Source organism: Lonchura striata, chromosome 1 (assembly GCF_046129695.1).
Source record: "Lonchura striata isolate bLonStr1 chromosome 1, bLonStr1.mat, whole genome shotgun sequence".
NCBI lineage: Eukaryota > Metazoa > Chordata > Aves > Passeriformes > Estrildidae > Lonchura > Lonchura striata.
In genome coordinates, this window is record NC_134603.1 from 103,616,590 (window position 1) to 103,638,241 (window position 21,652).

Genomic DNA, 21,652 nt, shown 5'->3' on the forward strand with positions numbered 1-21,652 from the left:
AATAAATGTGACAGGATTTAAACCCTGTGGAGTGGTGGAGTGGTATGCTGCTTCTAAGAGGACCTGCACTCGTACTGAAGCTATAGGAGGGATTACAGAAAACAGTTCCATCTTGAGATATAAAGTGTTTTTAGTTCCATAGTCTATGGGGAAATGAGTAAAATGCTGCAAGGACCACTGCTTCATAGGATATTCACAGGGAAGAAGAATATAGACCTATGGGGCATTTTGAACGTGTTTTGCTACTGATGGTGTTGCCCCTTTCCTGTCTCTGGTCCTCTTCCTTCTATGTTGCTTTATTTTTTTTCCTGTTCCCATAATCTTCCTCCACTTCCTACAGGACCTCTTCCCCCTCTTAATCTTATTTCCTGTTTCTGCTCCCACTGCTAGCATTTGCACATCTACTCTTCAGTTGAAAAAAAAAAAGTTTTGGTGCCTTCTGTATCTGCTGCTTTATTTAGATTACATTTTCCCCAAATGACAAGAAAGCAGAACCCTGACAAAAGCAAATTACCTCTGCCTTCCTTTCTTGTGTATGTGCCAAGAGACAATTTAAAATGACCCTACCTGGGTGGAGGTCAGGTTCAATGGCTACCACTGAGGCCCCTGAGACTCCCAGTTTATGTGAGAACTGACAGACTACAGAGCACTCTATTTTTTAAGTTTCCAGTTAAAACCTCTGGTTTGTGAGTTAGATGTACATCTAACTCACAAACAAGAGAACCAAGTTTTAATTTTTGCTCTCTTCCCCCTCTACCTCCCTTTCACTTTTACTTCCACTAGAACACAATAGTACCAGACACAATGCAGATTATTTTGTATGTGTATATATAAGCACGCATATGTCAAGACACACATATAGACTGCACATGAAATTTGACATCTGTGCAAAAGCTAATATAATACCAGTTTTAAAAGAAACTGTGTTGAGAAAGGGGGCTTAATTTCTTGACCTTCTTCTTCAAATTACTCCAGAATTTGAACGTTAATCCCACCATGCACCTCAGTAATGTAGACACATTTTAAGGGCTGCTAATGTGTGTTCCAAGGTACCTTGGGAAATTAACCTGTAAATGGAACAGAGTATGTGGGGGTGTATAGGTGTAGGTGGAAGGTGAATAGCAGTCATGCCCTCAGCCTTTAAATTGAAGCAGTTGCATGTAAAGAACAACACATAAATTCAGTATGATTAGTGCTCCTGCAGCTCTAACTAAATTACTGTAGACTCAGAAGTGTTAGGGCTGGAAATGATTCAGAGTGGAACTTCTATTCCTAGCACTTATATTTTAAACCCCTTATTTTTGACTGTACACTGCAGCTGCATGCTGCGTATGTAAGTGCGAGTGGAAAAGGAATGAGCAGGAAGGAAACACAGAGGAACCTGATCCTCATTAATAAAGTTGTTGCTAAATGTGTTCCACCTAGTAACAGAACACCTAAAGGGAGTATTGTAAGATGTTTAATTTGCCTAATGAGAAGCATTGTTAAATTCACACTTGTTGAGACACACCCAGTCTTTGTAAATCTCCTTCCCTATCCCCACCATTTCCTTTTTTAAGCCTAGAGCCTTGCTCACTGAAGTCACTGTTGATAACATTACAGGAATGAGCATCTGGTTGTTTACAGCTTCAGCAAGACAGGTGTTGGAAGTTTGAAAGACAATTTACTTCAGTGTGGCACAGCTGGTAAGGTTTACTATCCCATCAGCACATAGAGGGTTATGTAGACATTGGCTACTGAATTGCCACATTTTGCTTTAAAATACTTTGTTTTCAATTGTTATTTTATATTGACTTCTGTGTATACAAATGAGAGCCAAAATGTCTCAAGCATCTGATTTTTGGACTGGGTAAGCTAATGTGTATTTTCTATGTTCTTTTCTTACCTTTTAATAATCTTCTAAGATTTTCATATCTGTGTGAAGGTCAAGATCCTTTCTGAAAAGGAACTTGTCATCTCTTTTCTGATGACTTGCATTTTTAACTTCAGGCTACTGAAATCCCTGTTTTTAAATGAACTTTTTGACCTGACCCTTGTCAGTTCTTTAATCCCCTTGGGGATGAAAGAAAATCAGCAATAAAATCAATGTAACTTTTCATCCTTCTCAATGTGCTTTTATTGATGTGTGTTTAGATAGCTTATTTTCATTTAATTTGCACTTCTTTTGTCATAATTATAAAAACTTATGATCCTTTTTTGTACTTGAGTAAAACAGAGGAAGGTTGGAGAAAAGTTGTATATTTCTAATGTGCGTAGCTTAACTTTATCTGACTACAAAAAGAACTAGTTCTTTTGCATGCTGGAATAACTACTCAGTAGCCATAAGAAATGCATTTTCCAAGGTAGACATGTTTCCCTCTGTCAGGTATGCCATTCTTTAAAAAACATACATAGCTTTAAAGTAGCATGCAAATTTTGATAGAGGAATGAGGAGAAAGTCCATTAATCTCATGCACAAATTTTTTGCATAAAGGTGAAGATTTATTAATAGTTCTATAAAACTGGTAAAAATATTTACAGTATGCAGAAATGTAAAATAATTTTCATGGTGGATTTATGGTACCTGCAAATCTCTGGATAGTGTTTCTTTATATAGCTTCCTTATAATCTACTGCATGTGACATCTTTTAAAGTATTTGAAATATCACTCAGCAATACCTGTACAATCGTGTTGATCACAAATATTTTAATATTTTGTCCATTGTGGTTTTTCCAGTGATTCACCAGTAACAGAAAAGTAGATAGTAACAGAGATATTTACATGCTGAGTAAATACTGTAGTATTCAGTTTGAAAACACTAATTCTATATTCACTCTGCACTAAAGGATAATGCTCCATTCTTTGAATTTTCCAAACAAATATTTTCTAGGATTTTTGTTTTGTATAGTGTGTTCCATAGATTCTACTGTAAGAAGCTGTATGAAATCTCTTATACATTTAACTACAATTAAAGAGGTATTTGCTAGTGAAACAAAATAATATTGTAGGTATTTGTGAGTGAAGAGACTGTAGATAGAATAAAATTAAACAAAAAATATGATGTGGATTTGGGTTGTGCTAGAAAACACAGGAATGCTCTTGTGGACTTGAGTAAGAACAGAGGAGCTTTTTGTGATTTACCACATGTAGCAAGCTCTTACCAATCCTAGGGGTTGCTGTTCCCTCTGTGTTTGGTAGCTTTCCAAATTACTTCTCTAAATTAATTGCCATAAGTTTCCTATTGAAAAGAGCAGTATTTTGCTTTAGTAGCTCTTCTAAACTTACTTTGTGTGAAATTGGATGGTTTTATCCATTAGAGAAACATGGTTGCCCTTCCACATTAGCAAGGATTGAAGATTTTCTAGGAAACATAGAAACTGGAATATACACAAAGTGAATTAATTCAAACTTTTTAAGTCTTTGTTTCATTGAAAGACAAAGTAATGCTAAAAAAATAAACAAATTTTATTTTAATAATTATCAGAATGAGAAACTTAGAAACACACCCAAATGCTATTAAAATAATGAACTCATTAAAGCCATTTCATATAACTTGCACAAGTCAAGCAGACATTCTTTTTCTGTTTTACATGTAAAGATGCATTTCTTACTTTTTTAAAATTAGAATTTGTTAGAAGGCAAAAGGGAATGTAGATCCTTCTTTTCAAGAAGCAAAACTACACTTGTTTATATAAGAAAACAAGGTGTAAAACTTTTTTTATTTTATATTTAATTCCTTGCCTTTTGGAGTTTTTTCTTATATTGTGCTGTAATTTTTTTTATAAATTTGCTGAGTGTATAGTTTAAATTTAGATGTTTTCATTTAATGATGCCTGCTAGATTCACTAATTGAATAAAAATATATTTAGTTGGATTTTTTCCAATTTCAATTAGTTCAGCTTATGCCACACTTTCTATTCTTAAAATATTTTAAAGCATGAAATGTATTTAATGTTAAATGTTCTGGAATTTGATGCCTCATTTCAGTACTGCAGCTTTAGTATCTTCATGAGTGCTGTGTAATTTAGTTCGGAGGAGGCTTTGAGTATTGGTTAAAATGCAGATAAGACATCATGGAGACTCTGACCTTTCAGGAAGTAAGCCTCAGTTCAGGCTTTGCAGTAAATGTCCTGCAATGGGTTTGTTCTTCTTGGGGTACGTATCCTTCCGTTCTTAGAGGTGCTTTCAGAAAGAGCCTGAATTTGAGCTTCATAACACGAAGTAGTTACAGTAAACAGCAAATCCTTTTGAACTTCTAAAATACTGATAGTAATTGCAGAAAGCTAAGCTACAGCTTTAAAACATTTCTGTAACTAAATCATAGGTAATTTAGAGGGCGTTTATGTGATTATATATATATGTATACATATATGTGGCAGATGGAATATTTTATAGGAAAAGGGACTCCTTTGAAAATAAATGAAGCTGTAGTGTGAGCAGTGTTGAGCTCTCCTGTAGTCACTGAGTTATCTCTGAACTAAAGATCCTTTTCTAAGTGTCATGTTTCAGAGTTCAGATGTTCTACAGTCTTGGATTCTTTTTTACCCTATTAGCTCGAATTTGGAAGATGGCCCATTGTTTAGCCTTGTATGTGTTTCCATCACAGTGATTTTATTTATGTATGTGTATATATAAGGAAAGTCAATAATTTGTTTTTCCTAACTGGAAAATATACGAAGTAGGATATTTATTAAAAACAATGAAAAAGCACAGAAAGACATTTTAAAATATGTTAAGAGAAAAAGCACTGGCCAGACCTTCTAAATTTCTGCTGGCAGAGCTTTCATTTTCAGGAGAGAATGTTAGTCTTCTATTTCTTGGAAGTTTTTGCTGAGGGTCTTCTCTTGTTATTTGGGAGTGCTGAGCATGTTATTAATGGGCACTTAGCAACCTAAACATCAGCCCTGTTTTACCATTTAGCAACCATTACTTTAAGTAATAGTTATGATATTTATTTGTATAAGTATTATCACAATTTGTGTTTAGTTGGGGGAATAATATATACAGGTTGGTAAAAAAAAATAAGTTGACATTTGTACAGCTGACATCAGAAGTAAAAATTGACATTTTTTTATCCGTGGCTTATCTTTTATCAGATTTTGAAACAGTATTTCTCCCTTAATAATGCACAGCAGGTGTTTCAATGTATAAAACATAGTTGAATGAGCAAAATAGTTCCATGCTGTTGCTCTCAAAATGTGAATACTAGACCTTTATTGGCAGTGGTGGTGCTCTGTTTTTAAACAGTTTTCTTAACAATATGTTCTTAACAGCCTCTCTTTAACACAAATAAAGGAAGTTATTCTACATCAGTTAGTTTAATTTCAAGAAGAAATGCTGTGTGTGTCCCTTGAGGATAATAGAAAATCTCTTGTTTTCTACAAAATTGTAGGGGCTTTTTATCTGTTACATAGGAAGGAAAAATCTAAGTGCAACATTAAATTGTAGAAATTCATATAGAATCACAGAAATTTTGCTTAACATATACATAGGTTCTGCAACTTACATGTACAGCTCCACTATATATTGAGTCACAATGGTGTAACTGAAGAAGAATATGTATCTTGAAAATTATTCACATTTACCACAACATCAGGAAGTAGCCTACTGGTTATGCAGTCCCATTGAAAAGACTTAATTTTATGCACAAGATTTTTTTTTTTAGACTAGGGAAGATATTTATAAACTCTTTCTTAAAAAGAAGTGTGGGACTTATTAATTACTAACAGATCAATGTGATATATACATTGAGACGTACAGGAATTTCCTAGTGATGGTCATCAGCACCATGGTTATGAAGTTGTGTCTAAGATTCCTTTTGCAGTTGTCCTGTCTTGTTAGAAATGAGATAGTAGAATTTGAAGTGTCAAAAAGTAGTAGCTGAAAAAAGCCTTCCATTTATTACAAGGGATATAGTAGGCCATGAAATATGAAGCATCTCTGTTGCTAGTAGGGAACAACATAATCCTATATAAACAACATCTGTAACTGAAGTGAAACAGTTTTTCATGCAAACTTATTTACATTGTGCAGTAGTTTGAGCCCCAAACCTTAATGCTAGACAGCTATAAATAACAAGAATATACAGATTATGAGAATTGTTGTTGAATGGAAAGTACTGAAGGGAATCACAAATTTTATTTTAAACTAAAACAGTGGTTAATAGCTGCAATCACTGCGGAAGGAAGGTTATCTGCCCCTGTAGAGTTACCTTTTTCTGCAGTTTTCTGCACCTGGTTCTAGGTATGGCTGCAACAGAGTACTAAATTGGATAGATCCTAGATGAGTCCAACAGCAGCACTGTCTTTATGGCTATGTCTTTACCATGAAATCACTTTAATATTTAATAAAGTACATTGCAATATTCTTTTATCTGTTTTATTTAGAAGCTATGTTGCATTATGCTTCATTTCTTCATGACTAATGCTTCATTTTATAACATATTTTGCACTTTTAAGGCCTTTTATTTTGATTTTTCTTTTTTATTGCTCCTTCAATTTCTTCTGGAATTGCTCATTGACTTCAGAAATAAATCTGCTAGCTCTGAGAAAGGGCCATCCATATTTTGTCCTAGAAGTAAAGCTGAATGTTACTGACATTGTTCTAAATTACTCTTAAGGAACAGCAACCTGGTAGCTATAGAACACCAGTAATTGAGTGTCCCTTTTAAAAGTTTCTATTAATTTCATTTCCATCAAGTCTTTAAATCTCATCTAATTTATTTTCAGTGTTGGGTATATCATTAAGTCAATCTTTGATTTCTAATAAGCTGGTAAGATCTCTATGATATTTATCTTCCTGAACTTTAAAATACTGTCTCCAAGTAAGTTCACCTTTGATTCAGGATCCCTGATGACTGTGGAAAATACCATCTCTCAATGACTGGTATTGTTTCAATGGTGTCTTTTCACCATGCATACAACTTCAGTAGGCAGATGAGGAAAGAAAATCTATCTAGCAAAACAGGGGAAATAGAGTGGTGTTGATAGTTATGAAATTGAATGCTTAGAAAGAAATGAGCTTTTTTGCATGTGATACAAGGACCTGGAGCAACATGTTCACCAGCATACAGGGACAGTATATATAGGCTGAGCTTTGTGTCCTTAGGATAGGTTGTACAACCATACAACAAATAAATATGTGATCAGTCTTGTTACCTGACCTAAAAATGTGTTTTTTAATCCTGATGTTATGTTTTTGGTGGCACTTTACATCAGCTTTTAATGAGCAGTATTGTATGGTACTTGCACTACATATTTTTGTTGTTAAATATGTACATAATGGGAACCAAATGTGAAGCACATTAGTATAATTAAGGAAAGGAGGAAACCCATTGATCCTTATTAGAAACTGATGACAAATTTAGCTTTACATCATTTCTGCTTTGCTTCAGATGATCAGATAGAAACAGAAGTCAGTTCAGAGATGTTCCTTCCCCTATGTTTTTGGGTTTTGCATTTCTGAAGAACATAGGTTCTTCAGAACCTATATATGTTATTATATTCAGTGAATATAATGTTTTTGTTATTATATTCACTGACTGGGAAGAAATCATGGAGAGGAGTATAGAAGCAGTGAAAGAGGAGGGAGACATGGTATGCATTCTTTAGAATCTGAAAGTACAGTGTTTAAACCACATTCATTCTTATTTGCTCTTAGGTTTTCAGAAAAAGCAACAATCGAGTGGTTGCAGCTCTTTGAAGGGAGTGGGGTTCCATATGGCCCAATCAACAACATGCAGCAAGTGTTCTCAGATCCTCAGGTTGGTCCTCACCAAGTCTCTTCTGTATATTATTACATGTGTCTTACAAATACTGAGTCATGATCACTCCTCCTGCCACTCAGACCTGATTTTGGCTACTTCAAAATGGGGTTTGAGAGGTTTATGATGGATTGAGTTTCATCCAATAGTATGTCATATTAAGAAATATTTACAGAATCTTTAAATGAATTATATGCTTGGGAACTCAGGTTTTGTCACAACAAATTAAACCATAGGTATTTCATGTCTCACATAGAGAGTCTGTATTTCAAAACTGGCTGGTAAAAACAGGGAAAGAAACAACAATATAGTATGTAATTGGATTTTATTGCATAAATATGCAGAAAAACACCTCTTTTTGGGCCCTGAAAGAACTAATTTTTTTGTATGGAGTATGGATAACCAAAATCTATTCTCTTTGAAAAAAAATGGGCAACATTTTGACTGGAAAAAGAAACATGAAGCAGGAAATCCATATGAAGAAAGAATCTTAACGTTTTCTTGGCCTGGTGGTTTAAGTAGCTAAAAACAGTTCATCTCAGTATCTATTTTAAATATTGCACTGGATTTCACCTATGCTTAATTATAAAAAATATTTAAATATTTTTGAACCTGGAGAGTTATATTATCTTCATATTCCCTGATGCCTTCCCTGCTTTTTGACTCTGTCTTAGGAAGGGTTAAAGGGCCCAAGATAAACTGAATTATACTGTCTTGAGTACTACAATTGAATATTTTATGGCTATTCTAGTGTGTGATGCATCTTCTCGAAGCTGACTTTTACTAAAGAGAGTCACAAGAAAAAATTATTGATCAGTGACTATTTTGGTATTTTCTTTTGATTTTGTACATGCCCATGTCTGCTTTTAGAAGTGTTTGTTGTGACTGTGATTGTAGTGTTGGGAAAATAAGAGCATGCAAAGCAATCCTGGTCATAAAAAAAAGTTTATAATAAATATTTGTTATAAATATTATTTTATTTTAAAGGCATAAAATAATATTTGTTAGGTGACTGCAGGGAAAGAATATTTTTTAACTAAATAAATACGCTCTTTCTCCGTAAAATGATGTAGTATCACGCCGTAAAGTATCCATGGGCCAAGTTTTTCACTTCATAACTTTCACAGGGATTAAGATTGGGCTTTGAAGAACACACAGCAAGAGTATTTTACTCAGACTTGGCTCTACTTGGGGCAACATTGGAAAAATATTCTGTGCTTTTTTTGATGCTGTGAACTTTAAGAATTTGAGTCTACTCTGAAAGGGACTGTTTTTAAAACATTATATGTCATGGGCTATTACCTCCCAAATTGGAAAGAGGTTATCTTGGCTACCTTGCTCTTGTTAGAATTCACCTAAATAACATTTTCATGTATATATATTATAATTATATGTGTTATTTATATCTATGTGTCAGGTTATTAGTTGACATAGTTAGCCTATCCATAAAAGGTATCATGGTGCTTTGCAGTTAGATATGGCATGTTTTTTGAAATATTTTTCTGTAAGGGGCATGCTAATCTCTTCCTTATGAAACTGCTTTAAAGCCTTCTTTTCTACACCCTTCTCTGAAATACGTGGCACTTGGACATTGCTACTGGAAATTTAATGCCAATATTTGTGCATAGCTGCATGTTATACCTTTATTTCATTTCTGGAGAAGCATTTTCTCACAGGTAGTTTCAGTTCAAAGGAAGCAGGGGAGAAAGACTGAGACTATTCAACTGGGGAAGAAATGTACCATCTGAGAGATTGTAATCTATGTATCCTTGCACTATGAAATCCCAGGTATCCTAGGAGAAAACCAGCACCCACCAACAAGAGCATACTCTAATCGCTGCAAGACTTTTATAGAATAATACAATACTTTGAGTTGGAAAGGACCTTTGTGAGGTTATCTCAATGCAATCTGCAGGGGTATCTTCAACAAGATCAGATAGCTCAGAAGCCCCATCCAGCCCCATCTTGAATATTTTCAGGGATGGGGCATTTACCATCTATCTAGGCAACCTGTTCCAGTGTTTTCCAACCATCATTGTAAAAAAATTTATTATAGCTAATCTAAATTAACCATTTTTTCAGTTTAGGGTCATTAACCCCTGTCCTATCATAACAGGTCCTGCTAAAAATTCTTATAGTCCCCTTTTAAGTACTGAAAGGCCACAACAGGGAATCCCCAGAGCCTTCTCTTTTCCAGGACAAACATTCCTAGTTCTCTCAGCCTTTCCTCTTGTTGAGGTGCTCCGTCCAGCCCTCTGATCATCTTCACTGCACTCCTCTGGACTCCTCCAACTTGCTCCTTCCTGTACTGTGGACCCCAGAGCTAGACACAATACTCCAGGTGGGATCTTACAAAAGCAGAGTATAAGGGGAGGATTCTCTCTTGATGGTCTCTTGGTGGCTGCCTTCGATGCAACTTGGGACATGTTTCACTTTCTGGAATGCAAGCAAACATTTCTGGCTCATGTCCAACCTCTCATCCACCATATCCCTGTATTTGTTATCAGCAGGGCTGCTCTCAGTCTTCTCATACCCCAGCCCATACTGGTCCTGAGGGTTGCCTTGACCCCGGTGTAGAATTTTGGTCTTGGCTTTGTTGAACTTTTTGATGTTCCCATGGGCCCACTTCTCAAGCATATGATAGTCCCTCTAGATGGCATCCCATCCTTTAGGTGTACCAAGTGAACCACTCAGCTTGGTGTCATCTGCAAACTTGCTGAGGGCGCACTTGATCCCTTTGTCAGTCATTGATGAAGATGTTAAATAGCTCTGGTCCCAGTAAGCATCCCTGAGGGACACCACTTGTCACCAATATCATGTCTCACTGAGACATTGACCCATACCCTCTAGATGTGACTATCCAACCAATTCTTTATCCACCTGTTCATCAATCCACCCATTTTATTATGTGTAAACCTGAACCCAGATTTTCATCAAGTATGAAAACTTTGTAATAATTTTTCTCAGTGCTCACATTATAATGTGGTTTTCTCAGACTCAGTTTAGATCAGAAAATACAGTTCTAAGAAAGATGTATCTCAACTGGCATATGAGAGCCATGCATGCTGATACTAATACTGATACTGATGTTAAACTCTTTAATTTCACATAACACTGTTTGATCAAAGCACAGTTATCTGCTTCTCATGACCATTTGCTCTCAACCATTGCGAAGAGTTCAGAAAAACATTAAACCCACTGATAGTTCAATTTCATCTAACCCTTATCTAAGTCTAATAGATAATACACAAGCTTCACTAACATCTTCCTTTTTGTGTGTTACCATCAAGATTGAATCTAAACATTTTATTTATTATCATTATTTTCCTCCTTTATACTTGGATTCTTATATCCATAATACAAACACCTTGCATGGTAAGTGTAGTCTTTAACTGTTAGTGACCAAGATACACTTCATGGATGTCAGCTCAGCTGTCAGCAATGCTGTAAATGGTGCTCTAGGCTCGTACCAGATGAAGACAGAAATCTGAGGAGGGGGCTGGGATGGCTAGAACCACGTGTGAGGAGGCAAGACAACTACAGGAGATGATTGAAATGGTCTGATGGAACTCAATTGGCTACAGGCTGTTTGTGCTTTAAAATTTTATTTTAACTAAAAGGATCACAGAACTCCGAAGGCTGGGAGTGGTTATATAACTCTTTCTATAAACTGAGATAAAACAACATATTTTTTGATCCCAGGGCATTTTGCTAATATCATTAACAGCTTCAGTTGTACTCCAAGTGAGTTGCCAAAACCCAGGAAATTTCTTACTAAGTTGGAGTGCCAGGTGATACTGTTTTTCCATGAATGGAGTTAAATGTCCACTTTTCCCACTGATTATAATCTTTTATTCATTTGTGAAGTTAAAATGAATACCACAGGCATTTGTACTGGTAAGTCAATCAGTCTGTGGAGAGATGTACGCGTGTACTTGTGTATATTTGGATAAAACGGCTGAGAGAAAAAGGAGATTAGCTAGTTAAGGGAACAAGTTTCTTAAAAATGTGAGGGAGAAAGCAATGATTGTGAAAGTTCTTACAAATGCTTAATAGAACAGTATAGAATATGAAAATTTATATAGTGAAACTTTTAAAAACTATTTTAAAAAATGTGCTCTTTTAATCAGGCCAAGATACTACAAACATTAAAAGAATTCTTAAAACATTTAAAAATCTTACGAATGACCTCAGTATGGTTCCATTCTACATACCCTGGGGAATATGTGTATGAAATACAATATGGTTTGAAGCTTTCCAAACAAAACAAACTTAAAAGAGAATACCATTTTTAATAGAAACTATTCAAATTCTCCCAAAAGATAAAACAAAAACAGGTATGCACTGTACTGCAGCTAAGTATGCAAGAACAAAGATCTTTGCTGGTTAAGTGAGGTGAGTGAAGGGGTCTTTTCCTTCTTTTGAACATTGCCTTTGCCTTTTTTGCACTGTAATTTCTTTCAATGTTCTTTTATAGAGTGTTCTTACTTTAATTAAATAGCTGGCATAATACAGGAAGCACCAAAACAACCCAGAAAAAATGGGCAGTTTAATAAATGGCAATCTGGTGTTTTAATATATTATATCCATTCATGTTGATGAGTTTTACTATATGAATGTTGTCAGCTGAAAATAAAATGAAAACCATGCAGTGGCACTTCCCCCGTGCCCCCCCGCAACAGTTCCAGTCATACCACACAAGTTGAGTACATCAGGTGTAAGACATCATCCTGATGCATCACTTCTGAGAAATATGGGGAGGGAAATATCAGAGCTGAAATATCACAGCTGGCCCTGATTTCAGCTCCTGCCAAACACCTGCAGACTCTAAAAGGATACCATAACAAAACTCCACCCTGTGGCAAGAGGCCATCCCTTAACAACCCTTCCCTGACTTTGCATCACTATAAAAATTAATTTAACATTTTTTACTGAAACCTTAGTCTTCCTGTCCCAGAAGACCATTACAGTTCCTTTAGCCATTTCTCTGAATATGCCTCAGAAAAAAAAGTCACAGTAAACTGAGTATTGAAATATCTGATAGCTGGCAATTATTTGATGTTTTAAGTTTATTATTTGTGAAAACTTATGAAGGTGGTAGTTTGTTTTTTTTTTCATTAACCTTCAGATTGCCTATTATTTTGGAAGTAATTTTGTATGCATCCTGGTAAAAAAATTTGCTAGCATCTGGTAAAAGCTTCTACGTTCAGTATTGTGAATATATAGAAGAGGAAAAGTTATAAAATGCGTAGTGTGTTTTTCCTTTAGTGGTGATTTTTTGTTGCATTTTGTTAATTGTGTGGGTTTTGGTGCTGTTTTGGGTTTGATTTTTGGTTGGGGATTATTTTGTTTGACTTTTTTTGTTTTAATATGACCATTTCAACCATTCTTTGTTGAAAGACACTTTTGTGACATATTGAGGGCTGTCCCAAGACGAATGAAATTATATTCATGTTCATAATACTATAGGGAAGTATTTTACATGTAGAGGTTTCTGCAACTGAAAAGCAGCTGATTGAAGGCCTAAAGCAATATATTTCTGGAAATAATTCCTAACAGACAAGAGAGGAATTAAATTTTGCATGTGTCTATTAAATAAGTACTAAAACTGGTTGGAAATCTTATAATGGAATGTTTTTACATTTAAAGATGCCAATTCATTGAAAGTGAAACAACCCCATGAACATATCTAAAATTAAACTGTACTTTGAATCAGAAATTCAGCTGTACTCATGCCTCTCTTGCTAAGCTGAAAATGTGAACTTGCCTGGCTTTGGTGTTTCAAGACAAATTTTTACTTCAATTTTTAAATTCCGTGCAATGAAAAAACACCACACCACCAGCCATACCCAGGCCTTTAATTTGTCAAGAATAGCTCTCTTATACTGAATTACAAATGTTTTCAAGATTTTGTCCTGTGGGAATTTAATAAAAGCAGATTCTGTTCTAAAGAGGAATGGATTAAGAAACGGAACATATTTTGAAGAAGTAAAATGGAAAATCCAATTCCAGTACAGTTTGTAGTATGTGATTTTCACATATACACAATTATGCAGTATATATGTAGTGTGAGAGGATTCTATATCCAGATGTTGTAGGAAAGTCTCAAAATGAAACAGCACTTGTATTTTCGTATGAGGAATATTGTAATAGGACGTGTGTTTTAAATTTTGGCTGTAGTGAAATCTGGTCCATGACTGTGCCATGTTTGGCATGGTCTGTCTCTGTTACAATGACTTGTGGAGAGCTTCTGGTGGAGGAGTCTTGAAATAACTTGTATGTTTTATGTTAATGACAAGATTTTGTCTGTACACACATTTAATATACAACTACTGTCTAGACAGTACTTAGTATTTATAGATAGTCCTATAAGAAAAATAATAGTAAAGAAGTAGCTCAACAATTTCTATTATGAGGTTTTGTTTCTGTTTGCCTTTAGCTTTACAGAATTTCCAGTTCTGGTTGTCTGCTTAAATCTCAAGTACATTGGAAATATTTCTGGTAAAATGACCCACTCATGGGGGTTAAAAAGTTTCCAGAGATAAGATTTTTTTTTTTTTTTACCATACCAACATATTCTGACAACTAGGTTTTGCCTAGGAGCTCTTCTGCTCCATTTTAAAGAATTAATTATTTTTCTAAGAGACATGAGCGGAAAGGTAATGGCAGTGTCATAGATATACTCTTTTTTGTTCCATGTTTTTAAGGTTAGTGGAAAGAAACTGTCTGTTAGTAAAGAGGGCTGGAGTCCCATACAGTGCATGCTTTCACCTGTTGCCACATGTTCCCCAAGCCTTTTATGAATTTTGTGAGCCTGAAAGTGCCAGTTCGGCTTGAGACCTAGATAAGAAACTGTCTAACTACATTAGATCAAATGTTTAGGGTTTTTCTTGCTTGAATTTTGATTTCTATAAATGCTACAATAAATAAGAACAGTGCCAACATGAGAACTCACTAACAGCTTTACTGTCGAACCTCTAATTAATATGCATTGTGATATTTTTAAAACAGGAAATGTCTTTCTCCTTTACTATCTTCCTGAAGCATGCAGAATAGACTTGACTGATCATTAGGAGGGCATTGACTCTGCCTTCTGAACCAGGTTGTTGTCAAAATCTTAATTAATTTGATTCAGAGTATAAAAAGAATGAAAGCAGTAAGACCTAGCAGAAATATAGCTTCCTTTTTATAGAAGTTGAATGTCAGAGAGGAATCTCTTTCTTCCTGTATCTGCCACACAGTTCCCACATAGTTTTGGATAAGTCATTTCAATCAAAATATTAAAAGGTCATTTCATGTGTGTGCCTCATGTTTTGAGAACCTGCCTTGTGATGCCACATGCAAAATACATAGAAGTGCTGAGTCCCCATGGATGTAAATGAAACTGTTGAAAGTATTATTGGAGCACCTGAAAAATATGATGTTTTTAAAATAGCTGAAAAAAACTATCATAGTGGGTTTATTCTTAATTTTCTCTCTTTTGGCTTCTTAGCCATGAAGTTGGAACTTGGAGAAGCGGTGTTGTAAAGATGCAGTAATTATGCTTCTGTAAAGTATAACTTCTCATGTGAAAGCACCAGTGAAGTTGGGAAATTAAAATTTTTATCATCTGATTTAACTGATGTATATTAAAATAAGGCCTTATGAGAAGTAACATTATTTTTGCACATCTTTACTGCAGGATGGAGGAGCCTGACAGGAAATAAGTTGAGCGGGCACTTAGATTGCACTGCATTTTCTCTGTGCAAGCAAGTGATGCTTAGGAGAAACAGTTTTTCAGTGCCCTTTTAAGTGTGTATATATATGAATGGTGTGTCTTTAGCTAATAGCATTTTTACTGAGAAGAGCATGATCCAAGTATTTGTGGGTAATGAAGAATATTAAGTTCTCAAAAAAGAGATCCATTCTCATAAAATACTCAGTTGTGTTTAAAGATTACATTGCAGTCATGGCTGTTCAAGGACATGAAGAACCACCTAGCTTTTCTGGGCATTTCCTTCTAGCAGCACTTGTGTCAAAATTCCATCCTTGGGTGTGAAGCATAGAGCCTGTTTTTGAAACCTCTCACTCTTTGTTAGGTCTCAGTGATAGGAGTCTATAACACATGTCCCTTGTGCCTCATACTCTTGGATTAGTTTCTATACTTGCAGGAGTTATACACTGGTTCCCTAATCTTGCAGCTCATCAAAGTGGCATCAGTTGGTTTCAAAGAATTTTTATTTGTTGTCTCACTACCAGAGTATGTTCAGGATAAGGCCATCAAACTTTACTGGGCTAGATGTGTGCATTCTGAGAAGTTCCCCGCAGAGTGTGAGCCCAGCCTTCATTTCTGTTTGTATAAACTGTGCAACTGTGGGGTCAAAAGTTTTTAATTAACCCAGTTGTTGCATTTTTGTAAAGTTTGAGGAGTGTCAAGGCTCTTACATGTATGGGAAAGAAAGGAATATAAGCATATGTCTGTCTCATCAAGTCTCTCAACCTCAAGTAATGCTGAAGTAATTGAATTTTTACAAGTTGATTTTACTTTTTTTCTTAAATCTGAGCATTCACTGAATCATCATCACAAAGTAGAAGAGAGGTTAAATAGGCAGTCTTTGCTTTTCCCACAGTATGGGACTATTAGTTGCCTGACTCAGATCAAATAAGTATATAAAATCAAGTAAGAAAACAACATTGTTTTGAAATATTTTTCTAATGTACCTATGTCTTCATTTACTAAGCAAATTTTAAATAGACTCAATAATAAATACTATTATTTCAGATTAAATTTTAGACATGCTTCAGTATAACTTCCTTGAACAAAGAGTTGCTTTTAATGTTTCTTACAATTTTCTTTTCAAAATAAATGCCACCAAGTTCTCTTGGAGTTCATTTCAACATAGCCTGCAGGGGTTTTTTTGTGTCTCTTAGAGGCCATAAGGGCTAGATTTTATCCTTGGTATTTATTACTTATATTGATTACAAACAAATCTATTTATAAGTAGTGGGGTGAAGGTTTGTAGCATGAGTTAAGTTTTATAGGCATGAAAATACTAAAGACGTCTGAAGAATACATATTTCAGAATCTCTTGGATGATTGCAACTACAGATGATGGTACATGTATTCCAGCAAGGAAGAAAATAAAATGGAAAATCCAACGACAACAACATAAGTTTTGCTGAAATTGTGTAAATCAGACTTTATTTATAATTTGGTTTTCAGGTGCTTTACCTGAGTGCTCAGCTTGATTAAAGAAAGTCTTAGCTCAAGCCATGATGCTGGCCTGTCATCCGGAAATGACAAGATTTCTCACACTTGTTAGCCTAAGTTCATCTTGGAGTCCCAATCACTGCTGAAAAAAGGGTGATATTTTCAGATGAGATGCTAACATGTTTATTTTATACTGTAGTTATGCAATAACATTTAAAGAAGATGTACTGGTTTAGTTTTATGCCTCTCACTAACAAGGAGAAATATCTGAGCCATCAGAAGACAAGTGTGTAGGCTGAGTAGGAGTGGGTATTTGAAGATACAGATTTCCAACCAACACAAAAAGGCATTAGTCAGGTAAGCCTTCTATATCATTACCATTTTCTCTCTAATCTCTGAGTGGTTTCATGTAAGTTTCTATTATGATTCAAGTAGACAACTTGAGGTAGCAGGAAGTGTTTCCTCACTGTACATGGGCAGTAAGGCCAGGAACATAACCATTGTTCTAAAGAATTCATTCTAAGTTTAAAACTGCCTATAGCATTCAGATGTCAGCACTTGGAGCAGCACATGCTACATGCTGAAATTTTCTTCACACAATTTTACTTGGATAGTTAGCAGCTGTAGCACTGAATTAGAACAATTTAAATCAAAAATTGTGTGATTTTGTAGTATTTGATTTAAATGTGAAAATTCTGTTGAATTACATATAAATCTTGATTAATATTGTTGATCTGTAATGTTCTTAAAAACTTTTTTAAGCCCTAAAAACCAATCTGGATTTATTGGTAATTGAAAAATGCTAATCAACAAAAAACCAGATTTTGATCAGATTTACAGACAGAACTTTGGGGGACCCAGCTGAATTTTAATTGTTTAGGATGATGCCTGAAACTCCTCATAGCTCACAGAATAAGAAAATGAAATTACATGAAAGGTCACCGCAATATGAAGCTAGTGTAGTAAAGGTGATTAACAGTTGTATTAAATATGAGATCCTGATTCACATATGAGAGAAAAGAAAGACAGAAATCAGGAATTTGAAGCCAGGTTTACAAATGGTAAGAGAAAAACAAAAGAAGAAATTGAGATGCCAAGCAGATGGTATTTACACTATGGATCCCAGTTTAATTTCTAAGAAAATACCAGTAAATTTAAAAAAATCCTCTTTAAAATGAAACAAACATTTCAAAGTTACTCTCTCATATTTTTCTACCAGTTTTGCAAATATTATATTTTTCTGTGATGGGCTGTAGGGATTAGTGATCAGGGAGTTTTGAGAGACAGGCTAAGAACCTGCAAGGGCCATTTGGAGGGGTTGCTATGTGTTTAAACGAGCTAGGTTTTGGAGAGAAGCTTCTCCTAAATGTAGTCTCATGCTCTCTTGGCAAAGAACAGGCAACTGTAATGCATTTCCTGCAGTCCTCAAGTCACACCCTAAGCAGACGTGAACAGACATGTCATTTTATATCTGCACATCTTGTTCTTCCAGATACTGTATCTGCACAGGTTCACAAATGAAAAATTAGGATTTCTCTACTCCTTCCTGTGATGCTCAAGACACCTGTTTCTAGAAAACAATTGGTTTCTGTGCCAGTCATCGAGATACAGGCTTTGAGGTTGAGAAACTCTTTAAAGCAGTTATATAATAACACATTTTGTAAAATTCTTCCTCTTTTTTCTGATTCCCCTGAAAAACTGTGAAGTGAAAAGATTTACTGACAACTTGAGTGTGCAAAAGATCTCCCTCTTTCCCCCCACAATTCCTGTGTGGTTATGGTCCCTTAGAATTAAAAGACTTAGGAATCCCTCATCTTTCCATGACTTTACTGAACTGGTTGTGGTTATGTGATTTCTTTCATGTTGAAAACCGCAGTAGCAAATTGAACTGCCCGTTATTGATTCTTCTGAATACCCTGATACCAAGAGATGTTAAAAAAATACAGATGTTTTCCTACTACTTTCATGCCCTTGCTTTTCATTTTTAGGCGTTTTTCTAACTATTAACTGTGTTTTTGACATTTCCCTTGTGAACTTATTATTAAGTCTATTAATCTTACTATTAAATTAACAGTCTGTATAATATGTATTTTCTGGATGTAGCATTTATACCCAACTTATCCTATTACATGGTGTATTCTAGAGGGAACTTAAGTTCTGTTGTTACAGTATTCTGTATTGCTTACTCTCCACCATAAACTGTTATATTTGAAAAGAGTTATACTTTGCATGACAAGCCCTATTTATTGTAAAAATCTGTTGTTTTTTTCAGTGTTACACATTCTTATTTTTAGGAAAAAAGAATATGCACTTAATAGGAGTGCATACTTAAGCATTTCTAAGTAATGTGTTTTGAAACACAATATTTATCCTTTATATAGACTGGTATTTCTTTAATTGTCTTTATTTCTTAAGGCCTAACTTCAGTAAATACATTGCTAAAACTAGTGTAAGTTATAAATATGTGTTATTAAAAAAAGATGGCATTTAGTGTCTCCACAGTGAAATTTCAAAATATTTGGAAATGTCAGTAACATGCTTTCATGTCTTTATCCTCTGAATATGCTCTTTCAGAATCTAAAAAATGAAAATGATTCTCAGCCAAACAACCATTGTAATTGAAATTAAAGGCACAGAAAGACTAAGGCAATTGCTAATCAAGTAGTTATCTAACTTTATCCTTTATTGGAAGAAGGTTTATAAAAGTAAAAGAAAATTATGGGTTCTTGTGACATGTTTGCTCTTCTACAAGACTTCAATCCATGCGTATTTCCTATTTTAGAGCAAAGTGCAAATGCCTTCATTCTCACTGTGCATGTTTTACTTCCCTTTTTAGATGAGTGATGGAAAAATAAGCATGAAATAAAAGCACATTGAAGTAGTTTATATCCTCACAAGTCATCTAGGAGAGGGTGTAGAAGGAAGGGTCCCTGTGATTTCACAATATAATATACTTTTTTCGAAAATTCTTGGTGGTTTTAAGTGAATTTTTGTTTTGAACACACCAAATTCTGTAGATACAAACCTTCTGCTGCTTCAAAAGGAAACACACATACACTCCTCACACTGTAGTTGGATTCTCTTGCAGATTATTGCCTTTGCATCAGTTTGGCCTTTGTCAAATCGAAGGAGCAAAAGCCAGTGCTGCAATCTTAATTCATGTAGCTGTCTAACTGACCAGCTAAATAACCCCAGAACTCAGTGGGGTGATGGGTGAAACTGAAGAAAGTGTTTACTTAAGTATGAATATGATTTGTTTTTGGCTATGTCATTAATTGAAAATTAATATGCAAGCCAGGTGGATGTCGAAAAGACAACAAATTACACTAGATAGCCAGTTTGGTTAATTCATTGTTTCCTTTATTTCTGATGAAATTTACCTTTGGGTCGCTGGAAAGAAACCTCAACATGAGTATTTAACATTAGATCACAAATTCATTTGTAGAGGCTGCTACTTTACTACAGGGAGTGTGGAGAATTTAGTGCTACTTTCTCAGTTTTGACTTCTTAGCAGATCACAACAAAAGTCACAGAATTCTCAAATAGATTTTAGGTTTTTGTAATAAAGGTATTTTTATATGTTTGTATTAGGAATTTTTTTTACTGCTTTTTGTAAGTTTTCCAATTAAATGGGAAGAAATAGATGTTATACCAAAATATAAAATCTATAGATAGCAATTAAAAGCTTGAAATTTATATATATAGTGTAATTAGGAATTATTTTACCAATTATAGAACAAGAGACCATAGTCTTACTACAGTGGAATCTTGCTTGTTGGTTTGTGTGGTTGCTTAATAAGGCATCAAATTTACCTGAAGTTTTGAGTCAAAAATAGCATATAAAATAGATTGCAGTTTGATTTAGCTGGATTAGAAATTATGAAAGGGGATAATGTGAGATTTGTTCTTAGAAAACCTCAATCTTTTTATTTCTGCTTATGAAGTAAGTTATGATCTCCTCAAATGTATTGTGCCCCAAATTCCTGTTTCATGTTTAATTTTAGGATTTGCTCAAAGTCTCCAGAGAGGTTACAGAAAGTAATAAAAGTGTGTAGGGAGATTGCAGTAGCTGATAATGTCCATCATGTTTTCTCTATTTAGTGCCTGCACATTTTAGTTGGTTGAGTTAAACAGTGAAATTCTCCCTTCTCAGTCGCCTGCATTGAAGTCATTGCAGCTGTTCTCAGGAGAGTGAAAGACTAAGCATATTTGCTAATCTAACAACATTTTCTGTTACCAAAGCAAAGGATTTTTCCAAATGTGTGTAGCCCCATGCTGATATGCACTTTTCCTAGTAGAGAAGTATTTGACAGATAAACATTTCTTTCCTGCTTTCTTGAAACACTGATATTATGGACTGACTTTACTCCTGTTAGAAAAACATAGCTTAAAAGCAAGTTGTTGAGCTCCCCCCACACCCCCCCCTTTTTTTTTTTTTTTTTAATATTCTCTGTTTTAGGATTTTACTTCTTTAGACAACAATTACGCAAAATAGAATGCATCTAAATTTTTTACTGAATCAATCACTAGAATATGGTTTTGGGAGTCATAAAGTTATTTGTAATTTATATCAAATTAATGAAATAATTTTAAATATTGTCAAAAGTTTAAATGTGAATAAAGTAGCAAGGATAAAATTAAACACTTTTAAGAAATACTGTATCCTGGATCAAAAGTGAGATCTGAAGAAATGTTTCCCTTCACTCAGATGGATGCTCAC

At 34.7% G+C, this 21,652-nt stretch overlaps 1 protein-coding gene across 1 annotated transcript in view; it reads left to right on the forward strand.

Moving 5' to 3' along the window:
- Nucleotides 1-21,652, forward strand: part of SUGCT (succinyl-CoA:glutarate-CoA transferase) — a 339,298-nt gene that overhangs the window by 149,722 nt on the left and 167,924 nt on the right. The window contains exon 12 of the mRNA XM_031503930.2: nucleotides 7,640-7,742. Within this exon, the coding sequence (XP_031359790.2) occupies nucleotides 7,640-7,742 (103 nt within the window). The remainder of the gene's footprint in view (nucleotides 1-7,639; nucleotides 7,743-21,652) is intronic.